Source organism: Cervus canadensis, chromosome 8, assembly GCF_019320065.1.
Source record: "Cervus canadensis isolate Bull #8, Minnesota chromosome 8, ASM1932006v1, whole genome shotgun sequence".
Classification (NCBI taxonomy): domain Eukaryota; kingdom Metazoa; phylum Chordata; class Mammalia; order Artiodactyla; family Cervidae; genus Cervus; species Cervus canadensis.
This window is the reverse complement of record NC_057393.1, coordinates 44,776,534-44,803,927: the sequence shown is the minus strand read 5'-3', so window position 1 is coordinate 44,803,927 and position 27,394 is coordinate 44,776,534. Positions and strand designations below refer to the sequence as shown.

Genomic DNA, 27,394 nt, shown 5'->3' with positions numbered 1-27,394 from the left:
AAAAAAAAAAAAAAAATACAAGATGTAATCCTAGCAAGAGTAAGGGCTCTAAGGTGACTAAAGGGCATAGTGTTTAATAAGTAACAATGTTGAGACTGTGACACCCCTCTGAAGGATATCCTAAAACACTTTTCTTCACTCCAAAAGAAACATAAGTGTTTTTCTGCAGAGAAGTGCCATTAATTTACCTTTGATTTGGGTACACAAAAATTATTCTCATGAAATGAATGAATGAATGCAGGATGAGAACAAAGTTTCCAGGAGATTAATGAGGGAACCACTAAGTGTAGAGGTTGTAAACAGTGAGAAGCTGCGCTATGTCAGGGGGTGTGAGAAGGAAAGGATGGAGTGTGATGAGATACTTCAGATATAAAACTGCTGTGAACTGAAACTCCTTGAATATTGACAAAGACAAAGAGAGAAAACTGGAGATTTCAGATATTTTAAGCTTTACATGAGAGAACACACATCTTACAATATAGAACAGTGCTTGCCAAAGCCCTTAGTATTCACACGCATGTACATAATGGCAGAATTTTAATACATGGCATCTGGTCCCATTACTTCATGGCAAATAGATGGGGAAACAGTGGCTGACTTTATTTTTCTGGGCTCCAAAATCACTGCAGATGGTGATTGCAACCATGAAATTAAAAGACATTCGTTCCTTGGAAGGAAAGTTATGACCAACCTAGACATCATATTAAAAAGCAGAGACATTACTTTGTCAACAAAGGTCCATCTAGTCAAGGCTATGGTTTTTCCAGTGGTCATGTATGGATGTGAGAGTTGGACAGTGAAGAAAGCTGAGCACCAAAAAATTGATGCTTTTGAACTTTGGTGTTGGAGAAGACTCTTGAGAGTCCCTTGGACTGCAAGGAGATCCAACCCGTCCATCCTAAAGGAAATCAGTCCTGGGTATTCATTGGAAGGGCGGATGTTGAAGCTGAAACTCCAGTACTTTGGCCACCTGATGTGAAGAGCTGACTCACTGGAAAAGACCCTGATGCTGGGAAAGATTGAGGGCAGGAGTAGAAGGGGACGACAGAGGATGAGATGGCTGGATGGTATCACTGACTCCATGGACATGGGTTTGGGTGGGCTCCGGGAGTTGGTGATGGACAGGGAGGTCTGGCATGCTGCAGTTCATGAAGTCACAAAGAGTCGGACACGACTGAGTGGCTGAACTGAACTGAACTCTTGAAATCATCTTCCAAATAGCACACCTGCTTGGAGGGCTTAAGCCAATTTATGTTTCAATCACTGGAACATGCCATGTACATTTAACTGCATGACACAACCCTGTCAGGCTGGCCAAGTATCTCCTGAGAGAGCACTTTATGTCTCAGAAGTATACTTTTGACATCTTGCAGGCAAAGCCTTCACATTTTAATTATCATGGATATTATAGTTCATGATACTATTTATATGTTCATTATCCACGCATTAACAGTTCTTGAGGTAACAAATTAATCACTACTGATTGACAGGCAGTATTCTTAAGGTTTGTTCAACACAGATAATATACAATTGATATGTAATTTTATTTACCTTTTCATAGGACACATAGGTGTATTGTATATTATATTCAAATTGATCTGCAATTTTTAAGATGTGAGTGACATACGTTATCAAGTTAACTTGTTCATACTGTGTTTGAATTATAAAAGTAAGGATTTTACATATTTCATTTCCAGAAATCTTAGGTGTGATATATCTGTTATTGTACAATGCTATTTATATCTTTCAATCCTCACTAAATATACACATATATTCTTTCTTCCTTTCTTTCTTTTATTTTTCTGATCTGCTTCCATTGATGACTCTATACTTTTGACTCCAGACTGGCAATATGAGGGTAAGATGACAAAAATAAAATCTCAAACCCCACCAACATTGCTTGTCTGTCTCTGTTTCATCCTCTTTAGAATATTATTAAAATTCTATTCACTCTTTTTAATTAGACCCTTTATCACAATTAAAGTCCAATTATGTTTGTTTCTGTTGTGAAGCTTTAATTACAATTTATCCTTGTTAATCATCCCTTTATGTTATTTCTTTGGGTTAAATTACCATCCCATTATCTCTGTCCTGAAGGACTTCCACTCTCCAGTGGTCTCTGCTGGTGTTTTCTCAGTATGGTTTGAACCATGTCATGGTCTATAAAGTGTCTTTGTTGCAATGTGGTAAGGAATCTGTGTAGTTCTTATGAACACTTTTTTTAAAATAAAAAAATTATTAACAGTAATGATGCATATTAATTTGATTATAGGATATTTCTTTTTAAATGTCAGTACATATCAGTGTGAATTTAATCTCAGGGTGAATGTCCCTGCAATAGCTACTTCTTACTTTGTCTTGTTTTCTCTTTAGATTGCAAACTAGCTCGAGGAGGACCACCAGCCACCATAGTTGCCATTGACGAAGAGAGTCGGAATGGTGAGTGAGATTTCTCTTTTAAAAGTGACCAAATCTAACAGGGATTTCTCATTTCAAACATATTTTTGATATATGTGGAAGCACTAAATAAAAGCCTCAAAGCAAATTCACTAACAGTTCTTTTTTGATTTCTTCCCTGTATGACTTTAATTTACACCATTCCCTGGAAATACTTGGATTATATTATGAGAGACTCAGTGAATAGAGATGTTTAGTTTTGATTGCAGAGAAGTCACTTGATTCAGGATCAGTCGAAGAATACATCTAGATACTGGCTAGAGCTTTTCTTTGTCAATAGGTAGATTCAACTATCACATATACTGTTACCTAGTGCATTCCTCCAAAAGAAGTGACCCACAAGGTAAACTCTGCACTGTTAATTTCAATTTGCTACAATCTGGTTAGGATTAAGATCCATAGCCTATCATTAGGCATGGTGATTTAAGCAGTTACTGGGAAAACTGAAAAAGTTCTTGATAACAGAGAACCCAACAAAAGGTCTAGAACAGAGGAGAAAGTCTGACTTTTCACTCAGTCTGTCTGCCGTAAGTAACATCTAATTCTTAATCTATATTAAGCCTTCCAGCAATATAATTTTCTTTATCAAAACAAAAATTAGCACTTTTGTTCCCAACACTCTCTTGGTCTCTCTAAACTTTACAAATAGTTAAAGATGCTACTCCTCTATTAGGTAAAAGTAAAATGGAAATCTCTTGAGTCTTGGTTTCTATTGCAAGCTCTTCTAAATATGAGAATGTTCTGTAGCTCATTTTGTCTATTGATTCTGCAACAGACCTTCCACTATGTTTAATTTGTACTTTTATTTTACCAGGTTGATGTCTTTTTAAAAAACAATGGCAAGTGGCTTATTAGAAAATGACTTTTCACTGCAATTCAATCTATATTTATCTTGAAAATTTCTATCATATGCATAATACCTGTATTGGTGTACTTAATCATAGGTTTATTATGCTGTATTAGAAATATTTCTTTTCTTTCTTAGTAGAATCTGTATAAACTTTTAAAATTCTTAAACATCTTTCACATCCTTTGGAATCAGCCAAAAAATGTCCACAATACTCCTGACCTCTGTTTAAACAAATTTAAGTGTTTATACTAAATTTTAGAAATGTTTTTAAAATTACACAGGTTTGATAGTTTATTTTTAAAAATTCAATACTCATTGACCTTGAAAACATGTGAAGTTAATGTATTACTAAGATGCATTTAAATAAATTAGAAATGAGTTCTATATGTGTCCTCAGAAAAGAAAAAAAAAAGTATATATAAAATTACTATACCAGAAAATGTATATTTCACATGTAGAATTATGGTTTATCCTTAACTGTTTTTCTATGAACAAATCTGCTTTCTAAATGTACTATAGTAAGAAAAAAAAGTTTACTTTTTAAACAGAGACAAAAAATTAATCTAATAGAAAACTAACCTGTATTTTCTCATTGTTCACCAGTTCCCTTAAACATATAAGCTGAGCTGAACTAAAGCATTAATTTTACTAAATGGCTGTTTCAACATAATTCTACGCAGAGCTTATTTTGCCAACCAGATAATTATAGCCACAGTAATATTTTACCTCTCCTTGTGCTGATTAGATGCCACTTTTAGAAGGAGCTTAGGAACTCTACAAAGATGTTGTCATAGCAGTGCTGCATGGCAGCATGTGGTGAAAGTTCAATATTTATATTTTAGAAGAATGTGACATGATGTAGTGGTGTAATGTTTTGCTCTTTAATTGGCATATTTTGTAGAACCTGCCAACTACTCAGAAAGCTGCCAAAGTTTTTTGAGTGTCATCACAAGGAGTATAAATACCAATCTAGAGATTAAATGTATTACATTTTTGTTTCACATTAAATTTCTAAAAATATGGTGATCAAATGAAACTCTGCCAGATATTATAATGTAATGTGTAATCATACTTGCCTTAAAAGTCTAAAGGAAACAATGCATTAAAGTGTTTTCATATTTTTCTTTAGACAAATCTGAGAAATTCCCCAAAAGGACAGTTAATTCTAGTCCTGCTCTTAACCTCTTAGTTTTTTTTTGTTTGTTTGTTTTTTCATGAAACCTTTTAATTGGCAGTAACAAAACATGTGGGTATCCTATTTTACTAGTGTAATAAGCATCTATTTTTAAAGGTTCTGGGCCTCTTAAAAGTAATGCATAGCAAATCCTTTATAAAGTCAAACTAGTAAGTTTATGTGTCAGTTTGTTTTTTGTTTACTTTATTGATGTCACTGCTAAACAATCTCCATTGCTAAATACATCCTCGAGTATAGCTTTTAAACAATTCAGGCCTTTTAAAATATGTATTTAATTATCTTATATAAGTCACTGCTGCTGCTAAGTCGCTTCAGTTGTGTCTGACTCTGTGCGGCCCCATAGATGGCAGCCCACCAGGCTTCCCCGTCCCTGAGATTCTCCAGGCAAGAACACTGGAGTGGGTTGCCATTTCCTTCTCCAATGCATGAAAGTGAAAAGTGAAAGTGAAGTCACTCAGTCGTGTCTGACCTTTAGCGATCCCATGGACTGCAGCCCACCAGGCTCCTCCACCCATGGGATTTTCCAGGCAAGACTACTGGAGTGATACAAGTCACTAAGATACATTTAAAGAATGTCCATTATTTGTTATATACATCTGCATATTTCAAAATTTTTATACTCTGTGGGATGGAAATATTCCTTTATGAATAAGTATGCTAAATTTGTTTGCACATGTATATGTTTGAAATAATTAAAAATTTAATAGATAGAGATTCATAAACCTCTTTCTTACCCTAGGACCTGTTAGATTGTTCCCTTCCTTGGTCCTTGTCCTCAGCTGTATATTGATAACAGATTCATTTTCTCACCCTCAATCTGAAAAGTTTATTTTCATCAGAGCTACCAGAAAAACAAGTTTATGTGGTAAGGACCCAAAGTCAGCCCATTAAGAAAATCATATTGACCCTTGATCACTGCCAGAAACTTCTAGAACTAGTATATAGGACATATTTAATGAGGAATTGCATTTAGAGGGGAGAATGTATAGTGAGAAACAGATTTAGAATATATTATTTGAAAATATCTAATTTTTTTTTCCAGAAAAGTTTATGTATACAGAAAAACCTGCACATGGACATGTACAGCAGTTTAATTCATAATTTCCCAAACTTAGAAGCAAGCATGATGTCCTAGCAAGTAAACTATGGTGCATCCAGACAAATTCAGACTAAAATGAAATGAGCTATCAAGCCATGAAAAGACATGGAAGAGATTTAAGTGCATATTACTAAGTGAAAGAAGCCAATCCAAAAAAAAAGCAGCAGAGATTGTATGATTTCAACTATGGCATTTTGGAAAAGGTTAAAAAAAAATGAGGCAAATAAAAAGATCACTAGTTTCTAAAAGTAAGTAGGAGAAATATAGGCAGAGCAAAGAGGAATTTTAGGGCAGTGAAAACACTGCATTATATTTTAATGATGGATATACGTCATTATATATTTGTCCAAACCAATAGAATGCATAACACCAAAAGGAAATCAAAGGTAAACTGTGGACTTTGGGTGGTTATGATGTGCTAATATAGGTTCATCCTTGGTTAAAAAAAATTGTACCATTCTAGAGAGTGATGTTGATAAAGCAGAACGCTACACATGTGCAGGGTAAAGGGTATATGGAAAAACACGCTCTCTCTGTACTTTCCATTGTGAAATTAGAACACTGCTCTAAAAAAGAAACTTAAAAAATATTTCTAGAAATATATTTTTAGGTTCACTGGACTCTGAATTGCCTAATGGCATTGAGTCCTTACTGGAAGGAGAAAGGCCAGGAACAGTTACACTAAAACTATTTAAATTTGCCTCTGGGTGCCAGCCAAGTCAGGGTCTTGGATGCTTTACAACAACTATGGAATGACATTCAAACAGACTTTGGAACAACTGGCTCAGGCTAACTCTCAGAAACTGGATAAATATACATAAGCAGTGCTGAGTCAAGGGGATAAGAAAACAATTTGAATTCATGGTTTGAATACAACACTATGACGGTACAAAAGTAGACAGGTTCAGAAGCAAAAGGATATCATAAGTAAGTGAGAGATTTAGGAGGCAAATCCATAAGTGTCCTTTATGGATTTGCAGTTAAGATATTGTGGGCTCACAGCTAATTTGGGAAATGAAAGATAATGGAGTGTCTTCACATTATGAAGGGAGCCATCAACGGGGGATGCCGCAGCTGATTTAATGAGAGTGTTTCCTGGTCCTTGTCAGGGTACATTTCAGAAACAAGTGTGAACTGGGTTGAGTATTACAGACCTTCCTGTGCTTCCAGGGAGGTAGGGGAGGTTATAGAAAGGAACAATGAATTCAGCTGCTCACTCCTTCTGTGGAGATTCTCTGGCCCAAGCATGTAGCTTGGGGAGGGAAAGGAGGTTGGTTCTTCATTAGAAACAATTATGTTATTGAGGGGCATTTGCAAGTTGCTTGGTGTCGTCCTTTTCTTTCCATTGTCAAAAATCACTAAGCTTGGAAGAGCAGAAGATTAAATGTTTATGCCGATGTTCTTCTTTCCTTATAGTTACCAATTTCATATCTTAGGGTTATAGCAAAAGAGTTTGCCAAACTCTGCCTTACATACCTCCAAAGGGTTGCAAGTAGAGTTTCACATATTCCTAGTAAAATAGATCTTGCACTCATGGAAAGATAAGTTTTGAAGAACAAATGTTTGTTTGTTAATATTCCCAAGGTTTAAACAAAGTGTGATGTCATTTGTGTGTGTGCGTGTGTGTGTGTGTTCAGAACCCTCTCTTTTTGCCGATGTTATCTTCACTCTTCTCTTCTTGCTTCTCTAAAGAGAGCAAGGTCTAATCTGGCAGGAAAAAAAGTCACAACAACAGCTAGAGTGGAAGGATACTAAACTGTATGAAGTAACTCAGAGTAGAAAATGACGAGAACCCGAGATGAGAGATGACACAAGATGTTGGGAAGAGAGGAAATGGAGGAACCAACATAGCAAGTTATCAGGCAGTCTGGATGACAGTGTTCTGTTGGGCTAAAATCAAAGAGGTTGAAGATGCCACCAAGAGGTTAAAGGTGCTAGAAATTCTATAGTAAGTGAAAAAATGTTTCAATATAGTTGCCACAGACAGAATCCTTGGCTCATAATGTTTTGGAGACTTGTTAGTCAAGATTGAAATACTTATCTGGGTCTGTCCTTAGTTCATGTTTCTTTTGATGTGTCAAGACAAGGATACAGCTTAAGATGTTACCGGATTTAATTTCCTCTCTGTTCTATAACTATTTTAGTTATTTCAAATATGAAATATAACAAAGTGTTGCCAACATAAGTTATATATTAAATAAAACCTGACATATAGGATACACTCTTAGATATTAAGCTTTTGAAAAATTGTATAGAGTTTTACTCATGAAAATAGAAGGGAGAGAGGGATCTAGTACATATGTCCTATGGGAGGGATTGTTTTAAGGGTTTGGTTTTAAACAGCTTGTAAAGGCACTTTTATCCTACTTCTATTCTGTGGTGTTGTCTTATAGCTACAGTAAACAGCATTAGTTTCCTTGATGGTTTTCACCAACAAATCCTAGAATTATATTTGAAATATGGAAAAGTTAAAAATAAGTATGTATTCTGCTTCATAAATCTTTATGAAACATAGCAACTCTAACAATAGGAATTATACACATTATATGAAGGTAAATTAATAGATGACTGTAAAAACTTTTGAAGTATTAAGACTAATATTGTGTATGGGGTTATAGAGGATCATTGGTGTTGACATCAAGCAAATGATCTTTAGCACAACATAACAGTTTTGTTTTTCTGGAGAAATAGAGAAAAATGTTTTCCTATTGTTCTGTAATTTTATAACATCCAAACTTGCTCCTTAACTGCCAAAATATTAAATCTTTTTATAAGACATTAATGTTCTTATAAACATTAGATTATAGATTAGATTGCTGTGGATGTTGCACAGCCTTGAAATCATGATTACAAATGTCTTTGTTATTCTATTATTTATTTCTCTCAGTCATCATCAAGTCATTCTGAGTTCTTTCTAGTGAAATGAATACACAATGATGAGGAAATGTATTTTTTATAAATTATGAAGGAGTTAAATGAAACTATCCTAAATATGTTTGTAAATATTAGACAAAAATGATGTAAAAAATCATGTCATTCCTCACTTATTTTAATCCTTTTGTTACAGTGACTAAGACAATTGTCCTAGTAGAAAACAATTTGACTCTGCTCATTACTGCTGGAGCTACACACACAACAATACATTCTGCTTTTGTTCATTTGTGCTAAAGTATTATTTTCTAAAAGGTCAGCAGCTGTAGACTTCTGAATATATAACTGTGAAAGAAACTGAAAACTTTCTAAGCATTAAGGAAATAGATAGTTTGAGATAAGTAACAAGCTAACACACATTAGCATTTAATCATATTTCTTTTATGATATTTCTTTTCTCATTTGTTGACTCTGTAGCACCCAATATACAATGCTATTGCTGGACCTAGTGAAATGACACTAAAACAAGGGACGGGGGAAGTACACAAAACAGACAGAAGTCAAAAAGGCTGACAAACTAGTGTTTTATACAAAGAAAACAATTCTACTCAAGTTAGTGACCCTCATTTATGTTTAAGTTTCAGAATGCTAATGTTAAAGATGATGAAAAAATTAAGTTATGTGAGGTAACCCTTGGTTTCTAAGGCAAACATTTTAGAAAAAAAGCATTCTAATATTTTGCATTTTCTTTGAATCCCTTATTTTAATCTCATGTCTAACAAATAAATTTGAATTATATAGAATTAAATTACACCACACATACATATACAGTCCCAAATGATGCTGCTATAATGGACCACTTTTCTATAGAGAGAATATCTAAATCCTAAGTCACTAGGGCAAACAATTGAAGCTAGCACTGATTTAATTTGCTTAGACTGTTGGAAGATGGGCCATGGGTCTTGCTGGCAACAAGAATGGGACTGTATGACACAAGCAGGGAAGATCTACTAAGTTCTCTCCATTTGTACCCACGTAGAAAAACCTTTAGTTTCTTTCAGAATTGGAAGTTGTGTGTATTAAAGATGTTATTCTAGTTTAAATTTTGATTTTTTATTAGCCAAACAAAACACATCTGTGTGGTTCATATCACCTGTAAGCCACCAGTATTTTGACTCCTAAATTAGGCAACTAAGATGACAGAGGTGCATGGGGGAAGTGACATCAATGAGATATTTTTTATGGAAAGGAGTGAAAGGACTTGGTTTTGAGCTTTCTATGTATAACTAGCACACTGTTAGCGCTTAGGTTGTGTGATTTGAATTTAGCTGGGGAGTGAGTCTCTGATGGAGATCTAGGAACTTTGGGATGAGAGAGGCACCTAAGTTCGGTTACCGGTTTTAGCCTCAAGCTCCCGGAGGTTCTGTCTAAAACTCCTCTTCCTCAGGCAGTCTTTCAGATTCCACCATTACCTTGCCCCCAAAGAATTTTTCAAATTCCTGTTTGCCAGGCATGGTTCTTTCACTTCTGTTTCTCATGATCAAATGTTGGCCACTAGATTATTGATCTTTGTTGTGGGTCAATGGGGTATGACTCTTCTGTTACGACACTGGAAATATGAAAAGGATCACTTCTGTTACTTTTGACTATAGTAATCAACAATATAAAGGTTCTTAGCAATTGCTGGATGAGAACAGTCACCCCCAGATGATTTGAAATATCCTTGGACTCAAAATACCTCCTACAGCAGTTTTCAAAACAAATGTTCAAATGCCACATATTTACACCTGGAAATGTAACAAAATTCAATTAAATATGCTTAAGAGTGTCATGTGGATTAACGAATATAAAAGTACTTAGTATCTCTTCACCTATTGCTATTTCATGAAACTGAAGGATGAACTAAAACTAGATTTTATGTTCATATCAGATGGTACAATTTAAGCAAATAATACAAAATATATTAATATATTAATATATATTAATATTTATTCCTTAGAATAAAAATTAATCTCCTAATTGTACTCAGTAATAAAAGGTTTGGAGAATCAAAGCTATGCACCATTAAAGTAAATTCAGCTTGGTTAAAATACTAATGGGTTTACTTAAATAAAATGTAGAGATATAATATATTAAAGCATTCCTTTTAGCCTATCCAAATCACTTGCCACTGGTTACCAAAGGCACAGTGTTTGTTTGTTTGTTTGTTTTGTAATCAGTCCTCATTTTTGTTTTCTAGATTCTGAGTTTTGTTTGACAGAAACTCTTAGTTCAAGTCTCAAGTACTGGCTGCTTAGCACAGAACTCTCCTATTCACTCAGGGCACCTCAGAAACAAAGTTTTTCTTTTCATTATAAGAACATTAAACAATCTCCTTTTGCTTATTCTTGCTTCTGCTGGTATTTTTCTCCTTGCTTGCTTGCTTCTGAAAGTTTACAAGTCTACAAACTGGGAATTTGAATTGTCAGACCTGTGTTTCATTGAGGTTTCTTCTTAAAATGGTTTTGAGTAGAAAAGGGATAGCTACTTATCTGGGTACACTAGAAAACTAGAAAACAAGCAAAATCAGTCCCTTCCAGGTGGCAGAGGCAAGACCTCTGCGGGGGGAAAAAAAAAAAAAAGAACAGAGCAGAGCAAGAGAACACAGAATGTTAGTCAAGTGGGGAGGCAGTGTTGCTATTGCAGGTATTTATTTAAAGAGATCACATTTGAGCAAAGAGTCCTGAACAAAACTGACTAAAGATGTGAGCCATGCACTTAGCTAGGAAATTTGCATTTCAGATGGAAAATTCAAATCCAAAGACTATGAGGATGATATTGCTGGTCAGTTTGTGTGTATTCATCATTTAGTCGTGTCCAACTCTTTGCAACCCCATGGTCTGTCTGTGGAATTCTCCAGGCAAATGGGTTGCCATTTCCTTCACCAGATGGAAATGGTCTGGTCAGTTTAAGGTAGGACTAAAAAAAAAAATGCCTGGAGAAAATGATAACAAATGTAGTTGAAGTAGAGGAGATGGATGTTGATTGAATATAAGGACACTCTTCAATCAAAACCACTTGATTGTGAAATGCAAGTAGCTAGATGAAACCACTAAGGATAATTCTTCTTCGTGTCTCACTCAATATTTCTAGTTTGCACATTTCATAATTTAAATAGGTAATTGTATCTGTATACATGTACAATCTCAGAAAATGTTACCCTTTAAAAGATCTGTCTGCTAAAGTACTAGAAAACATATTGATCCACTCAGTTTGGCTTGGTGGTATCACTGCCTCCTTTAACACAGAGTAAAGGATTACTGCAACCATTTCAAAGGTCAGTGTGAACATGATAGTTATTGTAAATATTGAAAATCTGAAAGTTTAATAGTGTGACACCATCAAAATTATAACCAATGATCTTTATTATATTACACTGTCTTCAAAACACCATTATTTTTTTAAAAAGGGGGAAGATTCAGTGCTAATCCACATTTCAGAAAAATATTTGTAACTTGTAATATTTGTAAATCTGTCACTTCACTTGATAACATGATCATCTTTATAGAAGCATGCTTTGGTGAAAATGTTGATTAATTGTACTTTGCTTTATCTTAATAATTTAGGACAGGAAGGATGTGGACATTATTAGTAAGGGACTAGCATCCCATCAATCTATACAGGGTTAATTTACTATTTTTAAAAGTGTTTTTTTTTTGGGGGGGGGGGAGCAGGAGGATGTGAGGACTCGACAAAGAGCCAGACTAAAGATTATACATGAATTAAGAGAGTGATTAAATTAACAGAGTGGATAATTTGGAAATTTGTCCCAAGTCCCAAGAAAATTTGTCCTAAGTGTTTAATATTTGTAGTGAATAAGCTTTGAGAACATCGTTCAAAGCAAAGCTTTTCCTTCTAATTTCGCATTACTAATGACCAATTAATATCTCTACATTTCCATTATACAATAACTAGCAAGTATGAAAGTAAACATTTCATTTATATTATTTGCATATTCCTTCAATACTTTGAATCTTGAAGTCTCTCAAATGTTCTACAATAAATAGATTCTTGTCAGTTAATATTGTCTTTTTGAATAAAATTAGTTAGTTTGATTTTAGTTTGTTTCAAAATGTCAGCTAAGTCTCACAAAATATTTTCTCTGTACTTTCTCATTCTCCACCATAGGCTATATCTTGCTTTATTCATTCAGTTGAAACAAAGCAACTAAAAACTAACATTTAACTTTGAGTAGACTAATAGCAATTGGAATTGAATAAACTATCTTCCCATATAATCCTGATTAAAATGCTATCCTTGTGAATTTTTTGTTGGAAATTCCTATTTTGTATATAAGCACTTTTATCATTGTAGACGTTGATAGGACATTACATAAACACTCTATGATTTTATATTTTAGAAAGCTTCAGAGGATTATCTTTTGTGCTTTGGTTTTATAAAAGCATGTTACTTAAATTTATATCTTTGAAGTATATTTTAAATATCACTGTGAATTCAACATGCTTCTCTAACTATAAATTTTTAAACTTTGACTATCAGTTAAAATTAAGGCTTTAGGAAGATGGACTTTATTCTATGACAGTTATTTAGAAATGGCACAAATATTCCTGACATGTGACAAATATCTTCTGTAAGCCATATTACATGTGTGACACATATAACTGTATTTATATTAATAGTAGTTGAGAAAAGGAGAACCCATTGTAAATATACAGAGTTCAGTTGGCCTATAAATATAGATACATGCTTTAGGGCAAAGGAAAGATGGGAGGCAAACATGTAAGTCTGTGGGCTAGTATTTTTTCTGCCAACAATTGATGGTACCTTTTTTCTCAAAGTGGAATTATTATATTAAGGTACAAGGTTCATAAGAGCAAAGGCTATCTGCTTCAAGTCATTGTTGTAATCCCAGAAGAAAGTGAAATACCAGGTACATTGTACACATTCAAAAAACTTGGTTGATGGTTGATTCAAGTAAATAATAAAGACAAATTCCACAAACACAACTAAAATCTGAGTTAAGTGGCACATACCTGTCTGTTTAGAATAGTTTAAAGTGTTATTATTTATATTTCTCAATATAACAAAACTTTAGTTAAAATTCATTGTGCACATAGAATAATTTATAAACTTCAAGTGTTTTCTGCCTGCATGACAATGTCTGCAATGATCAGGTAATTTTTGTCCTAGAAAACTTTTTAAAATGGTAATATTTATAATAATATTGAAATAGGGAATGCTAATACCTATGCCATAAATATAACCATATTATTACTTTAAATCTAAGAAAAAATAAATATAATTTTAAACATTTAAAAAGGCCTATAATGGCATCTTAAAGTAGAAATACAGTTCATGTATTCAGAACCCAGAAGGAAGGAGGTAAGAGCTCTTCAAGAAAATTAGAGTTATGAAAGGAATATTTCATTCAAAGATGGGCTCAATAAAGGACAGAAACAGTACGGACCTAACAGAAGCAGAAGATATTAAGAAAAGGTGGCAAGAATACACAGAACTGTACAAAAAAGGTCCTAATGACCAGATAACGACAATGGTGTGATCACTCATCTAGAGACAGGCATCCTGGAATGTGAAGTCAAGTGGGCCTTAGGAAGCATTACTATGAACAAAACCAGTGGAAGTGATGGAAATCCAGCTGAATTATTTCAACTCTTAAAAGATGACGCTGTTAAAGTGCTGCACTCAATATGCCAGCAAATTTGGAAAACTCCTGTGTAGTTACAGGACTAGAAAAGGTCAGTTGTCATTTCAATCTCAAAACTACCACACTATTGCACTTGTTTCACATGATAGCATTGTGAAATGCTCAAAATCCTTCAAGTTAGGCTTCAAAAATACGTAAACTCAGAATTTCCAGATGTACAAGCTGGATTTAGAAAAGGCAGCGAACCAGAGATCAAGTTGCCAACATCTGCTAGATCATAGAAAGAGAAAGGGAATTCCAGAAAATCATCTACTTCAGCTTCATTGACTATGCTAAAGTCTTTGACTGTGTGGATCACAACACACTGTGGAAAATTCTTAAAGAGATGGAAATACCAGATCACCTTACCTACCTCATGTGAAACAAGTCAAGAAGTATATGTATGCAGGTCAAGAAGTAACAGAACCAGTCATGGAACAACAAACTGGTTCAAAATTAAGAAAGGAGTACATCAGGCTCTATATTGTCATACTGCTTATTTAACTTACATGCAGAGTACCTCATGTGAAATGCTGGACTGGATGAAGCACAAGCTGGAGTCAAGATTTTTGGGAGAAATATCAATGACCACAGGTAGGCAGAGCACCACCCTATGACAGAAAGCAAAGAGAAAATATAGAACCTCTTAATGAAGTTGAAAGAGGAGAGTGAAAAAGCTGGTTTAAAACAGCATTCAAGAAACTAAGATCATGGCATCCAGTCCCATCACTTCATGGCAAATAGATAGGGAAGAAATGAAAACAGTGACAGACTTTATTTTCTTGGGTTCTGAAATCACTGCAGATGGTGATTGCCACCATGAAATTAAATGACGTTTGTTTGCTCCTTGGAAGAAAAACTATGACAAACCTAGAGAGTGTATTAAAAGCAGTGTATACAAGGGGAGACATCACCTTGCTAACAAAGGTCCGTATTGTCAAAGCTATCGTTTTTCCAATAGTCATGTATGGATATGACTTGGACCATAAAGAAAGCTGAGCATTGAAGAACTGATGCTTTCAAACTGTGTTGCTGGAGAAAACTCTTGAGAGTCCCTTGGAAAGCAAGATAAAGCCAGTCAATCCTAAAGGAAATCAACTCTGAAGATTCATTGGAAGGACTGATGCTGGAGCTCCAGTACTTTGGCCACCTGATGTGAAGAGCCAACTCATTGGGAAAGACCCTGATTCTGGGAAGATTGAGGGCAGGAGAAGGGTGACAGAGGATAGGATGTTTGAATGGCATCATTGACACAATGGACATGAGTTTGAGCAAACTCCAAAGAGATAGTGAAGGATAGGGAAGCCTGGTATGCTGCAATCCATGGGGTTGCAAAGAGTTGGACATGACTGAGCAACTAAACACAACAAGAAGCCTCCTGAATCCCTGCATATCTACCAGTGAAAGAAAAGCACCCTAAATTCTAATAGATCGCTTAAAGTTTTAGCAATCTTCCTTAAAAGCACATTATGGAAACTCTGCCTTACTGGTGAAGAGAAATTCAGAGAACAAAAAGCCTAGAAAGGAATTTCTCATTTTAAAACATTTGAAGATTTAAAAACAATTTTAGAGGTCCACCTGTAATTAGAAAAATGACATAGACCTCTGAAGTTTCACTCATTGAGGTTTGAGCAAACTCTGGGAGTTGGTGATGGACAGGGAAGCCTGGCGTGCTGCAGTCCACGGGGTCGCAAAAAGTTGAACACAACTGAGTGACTGAACTGACTGAAACCAGCTTTACAACAAATTTTAAAGAAACTCATCTAGGCAAAAGAGACAAAGCTAGTAAGTATTAAGCAATGCAAATGCATAATGCAAGTAAGTAGTATGAAATGCAAAAGCTCACCAATAGAGGTAAACATAAAGACAGGAAGCCATCCATGCACAAAGCTAGTAGGAAGGTTAAAAGAAAAAACTAAAATATATATCCACAATCAGTAGTAAAGGAATACTAAACAATTGTAAGTATAAGTCAGCAGCAGGTTCAGGTTACATAGTAGGAATTCTTTTTATCTATCACTGTATCACCAGAGAGAACAACTATTTGGAGTTGAGCTACCTCATTTTTGTCCATAAGAGTTGGCTTTCCTGCCATAGTGTCCTCTTGAAACCCCTTCATATTCAATGGTTTATGAGAGGCTAGAATTTAACTGGGTTTCCCCATGACTTTGTCTCCTACTGAAAGACTGGAAATTGGCCTTAACAGGTAAAGGAGGTACAAAGAGATTAGGAGAGGCTGGACCACGTAAAATGTGCAAAGAGGTGAAGCCAAGCTTAGGCAAAGGTCATCTGTATGTGTGATGTATTCCTGTACCAGACCTCCAATTCCAGGGCACAGGATTCAGTTTATAGACCAGATCAATCCTTCACTGGATTGGGCTAGGCCTGCCATGCACAACAATGTGTATGTGTGGTTTTGTTAAAAAAAAAAAAAAAAAAGTGTGTTGGTAAGTATAGGTTTTAAGAATGATGCCTCTGTACTCATCTTGAGCTATCCAGGGATGGATATATAAGTCAAGGACAAAATAGTTAACCTTTACCAATTATGGGCTTTTCCTCCTTGGCTTTCAGAGAGTCCATTAGTGGCGGCTTCTTCATGGTTTCCAGAGCTAGTGGCCTGCCCTGTTACAGCAGTCATTAGTGTCTTGGTGGCTAAAGGAGAAAAGTGTAGTTTTGTTGGCTTGTTTTACCATGCTGTGAAGTCACTGCAAACCTACCTCACTGTGTTTTAATGGGCAAATGCAATAGAACACATCCGTTGGGTGATGTGTGTCTGATCTTAGGTTCTTGTCTCCCATAGCTACCTGCCTCTGGTTACTGTATTTGTCTGGGCTTTGTAGGATTTCACAAGTAATTAATCTGGTGATTCCTAGGTAGCCTAGTTTGTATAAATATAATGTGTTCCTCTTCTCCATATTCTTTTGTTGTTTTTTTTTAAATAAGCTTTTTTTATGTTGATAAAAGCAGCCAAAGCATGTTTGACAAAAGTTCCTGCACCAGGCAAAGAGATCTGAAAGGTAAGCTTGAAATAAGGAGTCTTGAACCACACTTTCTTTCATGCTCCCCTTGTTTTATTTCTAATTTTGAACAAGATCTTCCATCTTAAAAACTAGATTCTTATTCTCTCTTCTACTTCCCCCTTCTCTACAATCCTAAAATATGGCCCATATACTTATACGTTTAATTTGCAAGGTGTCTGCAATTCTTAAAATGATTTGTGTCAAAGTCCTGAAAAACTATGAACTCTCCATCTCTTGTTCCCAGTCTCCTGAGTCAAGACCATTCCTTGATATGATTCATGTCAGACAGACTTCTGTCTTTGGATAGATTAAAGCCTACTTTAATCTCTAACCCTAGGGTAGAGAGAAGCAATAAGGGGCCTTCCATGTAGAAAGTAGGGTTGGGAGACCAATCAAGGAAGGATGAATTTATATCCAAGTCACTTAAGAACTTTAATGGGTGTGCAAGAAACTTATGTCAAAGTGGCCACAAGACTGTTTAAACAGGAGATGGAAAAATATATCTCTGTGTTTATTGCTAGGAACCAAAGCTTTGTGTGAAAATTCAAATTTATGTGATGAGAGAGAAGGTAAGAAAGATTGTATCTATTTATTCTTTCCCTTATTTCTTCCCTTCATTCCTGAATTGCTGGAGACTGAGCACCCTTGGGCTTGGCGACCCCTTCGGGGGGAAAGTTAATTTGATGGTCAGTTTTACTGTACCAAGGTACATCCTTTCCCACTTAGTATCATTTTGTAACACACATACTGACCCTTCTTCCTCTCCCTGTTTTTCCCTGGGAAAATCAATGAATAAAGACTTATTGGTACAGGAAAAAAAGTATTGTGTGACCCAAGACTACAGATTCAATGCAATCCCTATCAAAATACCAATAACATTTTTCACAGAACTAGAATAATTTTAAGACTTGTAGGTAAACCAAAAGATGTCCAATATCCAAAACAATCTTGAGAAAGGACAGAGCTGGAGGAATCACACTGTGACTTCAGAATATACTGTAAAGCTACAGTAATGAAAGCAGCATGATGCTGGCACAGAGACACATACACCAATGAAGCAGAGTAGACTCCCCAGAAATACAACCGCACACTTACAGTCAAGTTATCTATGACAAAGGAGTCAAGAACGTACAATGGAAGCAAGATAGTCTCTTCAATAAGTGGTGCTGGGAAAGCTGGACAGCTACACATAATGAAATCAGAACAGCCTCTAACATCACATACAAAAATAAGCTCCAAATGGATTAAAGACCTAAATGCCAGACCAGATACTATAAAACTCCTAGAGGAAAACAAGGCAGCACAATCTTTCTCATAAATCACAGGAGTATTTTGGGAGAAACTTTTCCTCAAACAAAGGAAGCAGAAACAATAGCAAACAAATGGGACATAATTAAACTTATATCTTTTGTATAGCATGGGAAAATCATCAACAAAAAGACAACCTACTGAATAAGAAAATATATGCAAATTATATGACCAATAAAGAGTTATTACCCAAAGTATATAAACAGCTCATGTAATTCATCAAAAAAATTTAAAATGGGCAGAAGACCTGAACTGAATTTTCTCTAAAGAAGCTAGACAGATTGTCAACAGGCACACAAAAAGATGCTAAACATCACCAATTGTGAGGGAAATGGAAATCAAAACCACAATGAGATAATCACATCAGAATGTGTGAATGGCTATCAGTCAGAATGACTATCACCAAAAAATACATACAAGTGTTGGTGAGAATGTGAGGAAAAGGGAATCCTCTTGCACTGCTGATGGGAATGTAAATTGGTGTTGTCACTGTGGAAAACAATATGGAGGTTTCTCAAAAAGCTAAAAATAGAACTACTATATGACCCATAAATTTCATTCCTAGGGATAAATCCAAAACAGATATACTAGTTCCAAAACGTACATGCACACTGATGTCCATAGCAACATTGCTTACAATTGCCAAGATATGGAAGTAACCTGAGTGTCCATCAACAGACAAATGGATAATAAATATGTGTATACATACACACAATGATATTCTAAGTCATAAAAAAATATTTTCCCATTTTCAGCAATATGAATGGACTTAGAGGGTATTATGTTAAGTGAAATAAGTCAGAGAAAGACAAATACTCTATGATATCATTTGTATGTGAAATCTGACCAAAATACAACAAAATAGTAAACATGATGAGGAAGCTGTCTCACATGTAGAGAAGTAGTAGCGACCAGTAGGGAGAAGGGAGGAGAGGGCATTGTAAGTTTAAGAGATTAAGACTTACAAATTATTTGGTAAAAAATAAGCTACAGTGATATGTTGTACAACACAAGGAATATAGCCAGTATTTTATAGTAACTATACATGGAATATAATCTTTAAAAATTATCACTATATTGTGTTCCTATAATATGTAATATTGTACATCAGCTATCTTCAAGAAATTCATTTAGTAACATTCTCCAAAAGGAAGAAAGTAAAACCTTCCCGTGCTTCATACTTTCATAACATTTTGGGATCATATTAAATAAATATATATGCTTGTGTTAAATATTGCTATTAAAAAGATCATTTGTGAGACAATTAACACATTGAACTTAATTAAGCTTGAAAACTTTTACATAGTGAAGGAGACCATATATAAGATGAAAAGACAACCCTCAGAATGAGAGGAAGTATTTGCAAACAAAGCAAGTGACAAAGGATTTATCCCCAAAATACACAATCAGTTTATGGAACTCAATCTCAAAAAAACAAACAATATAATAAAAAAACTGGGTAGAAGACCTAAATAGACATTTCTCCAAAGAAGATGTATAGATGGCCGACAAACACATAAAAAGGTGTCCAACATTATTAATTACTAAAAAAACACAAATCAAAACTACAATGAGGTATCACCTCACACACGTAAGAATGGCCACCATTATAAAAACTGACAAACAATAAATACTAGAGAGGGCTTGGAGAAAGAGAATCCTCCTCCAATGTTTACAGGACTGTAAATTAATACAATCATTGTGGAGACCAATGGGCTTCCCAGGTAGCTCAGCTGGTTAAGAATCTACTTACAATGCAGGTTTGATTCCTGGGTCAGGAAGATACCCTGGAGAAGGGATAGGCTAACCACTCCAGTATAGTTGGGTGTCCCAGGTGGTTTAGATGGTAGAGAATCTGCCTGGAATGCAGGAGACCTGAGTTTGATCCCTGGGTTGGGAAGATCCCCTGGAGGAGGGCATGGCAAACCCCTCCAGTATTCTTGCCTGGAGAATCCCATGGACAGAAGAGCCTGGTGGGCTACAGTCCATGGGCTCACAAAGTCAGACATGACTGTGTGACTAAACACATACACACACAGAGACCAATATGGAGGGTCCTTAAAAAACTAAAAATAGAACTACCATATGACCCAGCAATCCCACTCCTGGGCATATACCCAAAGAAAAACATAATTCAAAAAGACACATGTACTGGAATATTCATTGCAGCACTATTTATAATAGGCAGGACATGCAAGCAACTTAAACGTCTATCAACAGAGGAATGGATTAAAAAGTTATAATACACATATACAATGGAATATTGCTCAGCAATAAAAAGAAACAGTTTTAGGTCATTTGTTTGACAGTCTCTAGGTCCATCCATGTGTCTACAAAGTGAAATAAGTCAGAAAGAGAAAAACAAATATATTTTAATGCATATATGTGGAATCTAGAAAAATGGTATAGATCTTATTTGCAAAGCAGAAATAGAGACAGATGTATAGAATAAAATGTAGACACCACGGTAGGGAGGGGTGTGTGGGATGAATTGGGAGGTTGGGATTGACATATATACACTACTATGTATAAAATAAATAACTAATGAGAACCTACTATATTGCTCAGGGCATTCAGTGCTCTGTGGTGACCTAAACAGGAAGGAAATCCAAAAAAGAAGGGATTTATGTGTGTACAGCTTATTCACTTTGCTGTACAGTAGAAGCCAATATAACATTGCAAAGCAACTTATACTCCAATAAAATTAATTAAAAAATAAAATAAAATATTGCTAAATGTACCCACAAAAATAACTAATGGTAGTTAGGATACCTTAGCAGATTTTAAACTGCACAGCTTATGTAGATATGAAAATGAAAGCTATATCACAGGACTTTGTAGACAGAGACCATTAAGCTTAACTGCTTAGAGGTAGCCTGTCAACATTAGATCTTTTTGTTAAGGTCAATAGTCTCATGTATTTAATGGACATTCTTTAATCAGCAATTCTTTTTGAAAAAGAAGGCTTTTTAAGCAGAATTTTCCACATCATCTGTTTAGTGGAGAGTAATGGAATAGCAAGATGGGCATCTGACCTTACCTTGTTCAGTGTAGTGATGATTAAGCCATGGAGATTCTAGCACTTAGTTCATGGTCTGGAATTAATAATTATTTCTGGCAATTTTTCAAAAATATACTATAAAAAATGGCTGATGGTCACAACTATGGTTCGGTAGTGTGGTGAGGGAGGAAGAGAAGCACAACTCAGTTAAAGGGATTAACTGCATCAATCCTGGGTACTAAGACAGTGAAAGGTGTTCTCAGATCCCTAAGTCCCAGCACAGAGGATAATTCTAGCTACCCTGCATTGTTAAGTTCCTTTTCTTGAAAAAGGTGTCTGATGCAAACTATTTATAAGTATTTTTTTCCTAGAAAGTAAATCACTTTGATGAAAATGAAAAAAAACAAAACATTCAAATTTGCACATGAGATAATATGTGTATTTCAATCATATCTTAAAAAGTGAGGCTAAACATGTACTTGGATAGTTAACTCTTAACCACAAACCAAGGAGTTTAAAGTCCCTTTCTTTTTTTTTTTTTTTTTAAAGTCCCTTTCTAATTTCATGTGGTCGCCTGACACAGATTATATATTAAATGACTTTTAATATACAAACTGAAAGCATCAATTGGAGTCCAATATGGGAAGCCAAACCATAATAGTCAATATGGAATAAGATTTCTTACAGGAAATAGGCAATAAAATTGTAGGATCTGGTGTGGAAATCTGTGAAAGTATGTCGCCTCTGCATCTAGTGTTAGGCATGAAGAATCTGCAGGTATCTAGGCTCACCATGTGGAGAAAAAAAAAAACAAAAAACTGGAATGAAGCAGAGGAGAGCTTGGAGAAACTGGTGGATAAGTGAAATTCAATGAGAACAAAAGTGGAAACCCAATCCGTCACCACATTTAACAATTCAAGTGACCTATAGAAGAAACTGATGTGCTTTGCCACAGTGTTCCACATATATTTGGCCCAGGACTCAAGTTGAAAGAATGTGAAATACAGTGGGACCCAGAGGGACTGCATAGAGAAGGAAATGGCAGTCCACTCCAGTATTCTTGCCTGGAGAATCCCAGGGACAGAGGAGCCTGGTGGGCTGTTGTCTATGGGGTCACACAAAGTCAGATACGACTGAAGCGAATTAGCAGCAGCAGAGGGACTGCATGTCTAACAACTCCCTCAGCCTACCAAGGCAAGTCAACATGTTGTTAACTGCACACAGAAGCGGCGGCAGGAATGGCAGCCTATACCAGCATTCAGGTAGGCTAGCTGCTGTTTCATTTTTAGCTTCCAAGTTTTTCTTACTGCCAACCTTAATATGAAAAGGTATTATTTTGACATTCAGATCAAGCACAGTCTACCCTTCAAATCGACATCAGTACATTCCTTTTTATGTTTATATCCCAAATAAAAGCCTAACAACACATATTTTTCTCTAGCAAAGTACATGAACCCTTTCTCCAGAGTAGACAAACTCATCTAGGTCACTTTATTCACCTTTGAGAAGTGTTCATTCCTCCTCTGAGACATTCTTAGCCCCTTAAGTAGCATGTAACTTAATTACAGAGATATAAAGTTTAACTACTGTTAGCACATCTCATGTTAGTAGAGAAATGGGAAAATAAAAAATTTGAAGTAATCTATTTCAGATATATTCATACCAAAATAAGGAAGAAATACTCATAGCTATTACAATCCTTGTTTCTACAGCCAGTCACATGGTCACTGATTTATAACTTCCTCATTATTCTACCCCTTCTATTGCCTCCTTCACTTGCAACAACCACAGTTGGTCATGGCTCCTTGCCTGGTAGAATAATCCAAAACTTCATTCCTGAAGAATTGGGGCTGTTAGAGATTCTGCCCATATGTAGATAGTTGTAGCTTTCCATTAATTTTGATCACAGGATAAGAGAGTACTAACAGGACCCCCCAGGGGATCTCCTACTATTCAGGCAGAGTAGCTAGGGAAATGGGTTGACTCATATCCCCAGAAATGATCATCTTGCCTATCTGATGATATCACTCTTCGATTAGCATCCATCCAATAATACAATTTTCCAGCACCCATAACTATATTTTGTAAAATTCATTGAAAGTCATAGTAAAGTATATACTGTATATTTCTATAGATTTTATGGTTATGAGGGATCTATAGAAAGGCAATAAAAGTGAACAAAAAGTAATCTAAAAACTAGCAATTCATATGCACTATATGTTTAGGGTAGCTGTGTTTCAAGTTTCCACCTGTAGTTATACTTACAAATTTACAAATCAAAAGTTTAAGTACTAATCTATTTTCAATCTGGGTGACTGACATAATCCTACTCATTTTAGAGGCTATTAATTTGAGTGCATAATAAGTCACTTCAATTGTGTCCAACTTTGTGCAACCCTATGGACTGTAGCTCCCCAGGCTCCTCTCTCCATGGGATTCTCCAGGCAAGAGTACTGGAGTGGATTGCCATGCCATCCTCCAGGGGATCTTCCTGACTCAGGGATCAAACCGACATCTCTTACATCTCCTGCAATGGCAGGCAGGTTCTTTACCCATTGTGCCACCTGGGAAGCCTGTTTGGAAAATTATCCTCCTATGTTGTGCCTTAGATTGTTAACTTTTGCTGTTTCCTAAGAAAAGTTTCACTCATTTAATTGTCATAGACAAATTTGGAAAATATATCCCCCTCTGTTCTCTAGTGAGTGTAATATCCTGGGTCTTTAGAAAAACAATACTCCTCAAAAACATACTTGAACAATTTTGGTTGAGTTCTGGTAGTCTACATATACCTTTAGTCACAGATAATTTTTCTTCCCTGAAATGTAATATGTATTTCTATGAAAGGATAGCATAAGTCATAGGATGTTCCTAATGTATCTTAGAATTCTTTATTCGTTCTTCAATAAATATTTAGTCTGTTTGACTCAAGTACTATATTAGAAACAGTGAACAAAATCATTTAAGAAATGGTTCCCTCAGATGGATAGAAGAATCAGAGAGCAACTTACAATGTGGCATTAAAAATAGCAGATATGGACAAAGCATTATGGAAACAAAAAGAATTGAAAAAAAAAAAAAAATTCTGCCTGTAAACACTTGGAAGACATCACCAGTCACACCAGACTTCCAGGAGAGATCCACTGAGGATTCAGATATTGCTATCTGAAATATGAAGGCAGGAATGCTGTCAGCAACATGGTGATTTAAGATGGTCTTCCTTTCTATCTTACTTTTTAATCAATGAATTAGATATCCATATATAAACAAAGGCACATTGTGGGTGTTTTTAGACCTAGGTCTTTACCAACAAACCAAAGAAGAATCTCACTAACCTTGTGCAGCCAATAGGATACAAACACGTGTCTGTATGAGCTGCAGAAAGGGGGGAGCCAGTGTTACTGGCACAATCAGGCTCCTCTTGGCACAATCAGGCAAAACTCGGGGAGCGCTGTCCCAGGGAGGCGTACACCCATGAGTGAGAACGTGCAGAGATCCAGCCTTCCCAAAGGGAGACTCCAGCACACCATTTAAAGAAAAGAAAAGTGTGAAAAGGTCACAACAGAGGCACTAAGAGAAGCATTCCCAGCACTGCCCTTCCCTTGAGAAAGCCCTGAATGGAGCTGATTTATCCAACAGAGGCAACTTCTTCTATAGGAAGGAAAAGGAAGTAGTGAGGGATAACCCAGCTCCCCCAGTTGGATGTGAGGACTGGAGAAACCCAATTTTCCCCAGCAACACCATAGTACTAAAGTGGGAGTTCTATTTTTGGAGGGAGAGAGAGATTGGGAATGACGCAGATGAGAAATTTCAAACGGTATTAAAAAGGCTATGCTAAGCAGAGACGTCCACCCACATGCCTATATGGGTAACATACCCAGAGATCTCCCTTCTGGTCCATGGAACCCCAATGTACTGAATACTAAATGTATACCTACCTACCAGCCCCCCACCCCCACCTCGTGCCCCTCTTCTCCACCCTCCTTTGACACCTAAGTGAGTGAATGCTAAGCTGTTTTAGTCTAGTCGCATCTGACTCTTTGCGACACCGTGGACTGTAGCCCACCAGGCTCCTCTGTCTATGGGATTCTCCAGGCAAGAACACTGGAGTGGGTTGCCATGCCCTCCTCCAGAGTACCTTCCAGACCCAGTGATTGAACCCCTGTCTCTCGTGTCTCCTGCATTGGCAGGCAAGTTCTTTACCACTGGCACCACCTGAGGAAGCTTGAAGTGCTAAGTAAACAGGTCACAGTTGGTGTTAAGTTCAGTCAAGTTCAGTCACTCAGTCATGTCCAACTCTCTGTGACCCCATACACTGCAGCATGCCAGCCCTCCCTGTTCATTACCAACTCCCGGGGTTTACTCAAACTCATGTCCATTGTGTCAGTGATGTCATCCAACCATTTCATACTGTGTAGTCGTCATTGTCTACCACCTTTAATCTTTCCCAGCATCAGGGTCTTTTCAAATGAGTCAGCTCTTTGCATCAGGTGGCCAAAGCACTGGAGTGTCAGCTTCAGCATCACTCCTTCCAATGAATATTCAGGGCTGATTTCCTTTAGGATGGACTGGTTGGATCTCCTTGCAGTCCAAGGGACTCTCAAGAGTCTTCTCCAACACCACAGTTCAAAAGCATCAATTCTTCAGTGCTCAGCTATCTTTATAGTCCAACTTTCACAGCCATACATGATTACTGGAAAAACCATAGCCTTGACTAGACAGACCTTTGTTAACAAAGTAATGTCTCTGCTTTTTAATAGGCAGTCTAGGTTGGTCATAACTTTTCTTCCAAGGAGTAAGTGTCTTTTAATTTCATGGCTGCAGTCACCATCTAAAGTGATTTTGGAGCCCCAAAAAATAAAGTCTGCCACTGTTTCCCCATCTATTTGCCATGCTGGATGCCATGATCTTAGTTTCCTGAATATTGAGCTTTAAGCCAACTTTTTCACTCTCCTCTTTCACTTTCATCAAGAGGCTCTTTAGTTCTTCTTCACTTTCTGCCATAAGGGTGGTGCCATCTGCATATCTGAGGTTATTGATATTTCTCCCAACAATCTTGATTCCAGCTTGCACTTCATTCAGCCTAGCATTTCTCATGATACACTCTGCATATAAGTTAAATAAGCAGGTGACTATATACAGCCTTGATGTACTCCTTTTCCTGTTTGGAACCAGTCTGTTGTTCCATGTCCAGTTTTAACTGTTGCTTCCTGACCTGCACACAGATTTCTCAAGAGGCAGGTCAGGTAGTCTGATATTCCCATCTCTTGAAGAATTATCCAGCTTATTGTGATCCACACAATCAAAGTCTTTGGCATAGTCAATAAAGAAGAAATAAATGTTTTTCTGGAACTCTCTTTCTTTTTCAATGATCCAGTGGTTGTTGGCAATTTGGTCTCTGGTTCCTCTGCCTTTTCTAAAACCAGCTTGAACATTTGATAGTTCGTGGTTCATGTATTGCTGAAGCCTGGCTTGGAGTATTTTGAGCATTACTTTACTAGTGTGTGAGATGAGTGCAATTGTGTGGTAGTTTGAACATTCTTTGGCATTGTCTTTCTTTGGGATTGGAATGAAAACTGACCTTTTCCAGTCCTGTGGCCATTGCTGAGTTTTCCAAATTTGTTGGCATATTGAGTGTAGCACTTTCACTGCATCATCTTTTAGGATTTGAAATAGCTCAACTGAAATTCCATCACCTTCACTAGCTTTGTTCATAGTGATGATTCCTAAGGCTCACCTACTTCACATTCTAAACTATCTGACTCTAGGTGAGTGATCACACCATCGTGATTATCTGGGTTGTGAAGATCTTTTTTGTACAGTTCTTCTGTGTATTCTTGCCACCTCTTCTTAATATCTTCTGCCTCTGTTAGGTCCATACCATTTCTGTCC

General features: G+C 36.3%; 1 protein-coding gene across 1 annotated transcript in view; it reads left to right on the top strand.

Moving 5' to 3' along the window:
- The window catches only part of PCDH15 (protocadherin related 15), a 1,286,954-nt gene that overhangs the window by 652,666 nt on the left and 606,894 nt on the right, over positions 1 to 27,394 (top strand). The window contains exon 5 of the mRNA XM_043476181.1: positions 2,374 to 2,439. Coding sequence (XP_043332116.1) covers positions 2,374 to 2,439 — 66 coding nt within the window. The remainder of the gene's footprint in view (positions 1 to 2,373; positions 2,440 to 27,394) is intronic.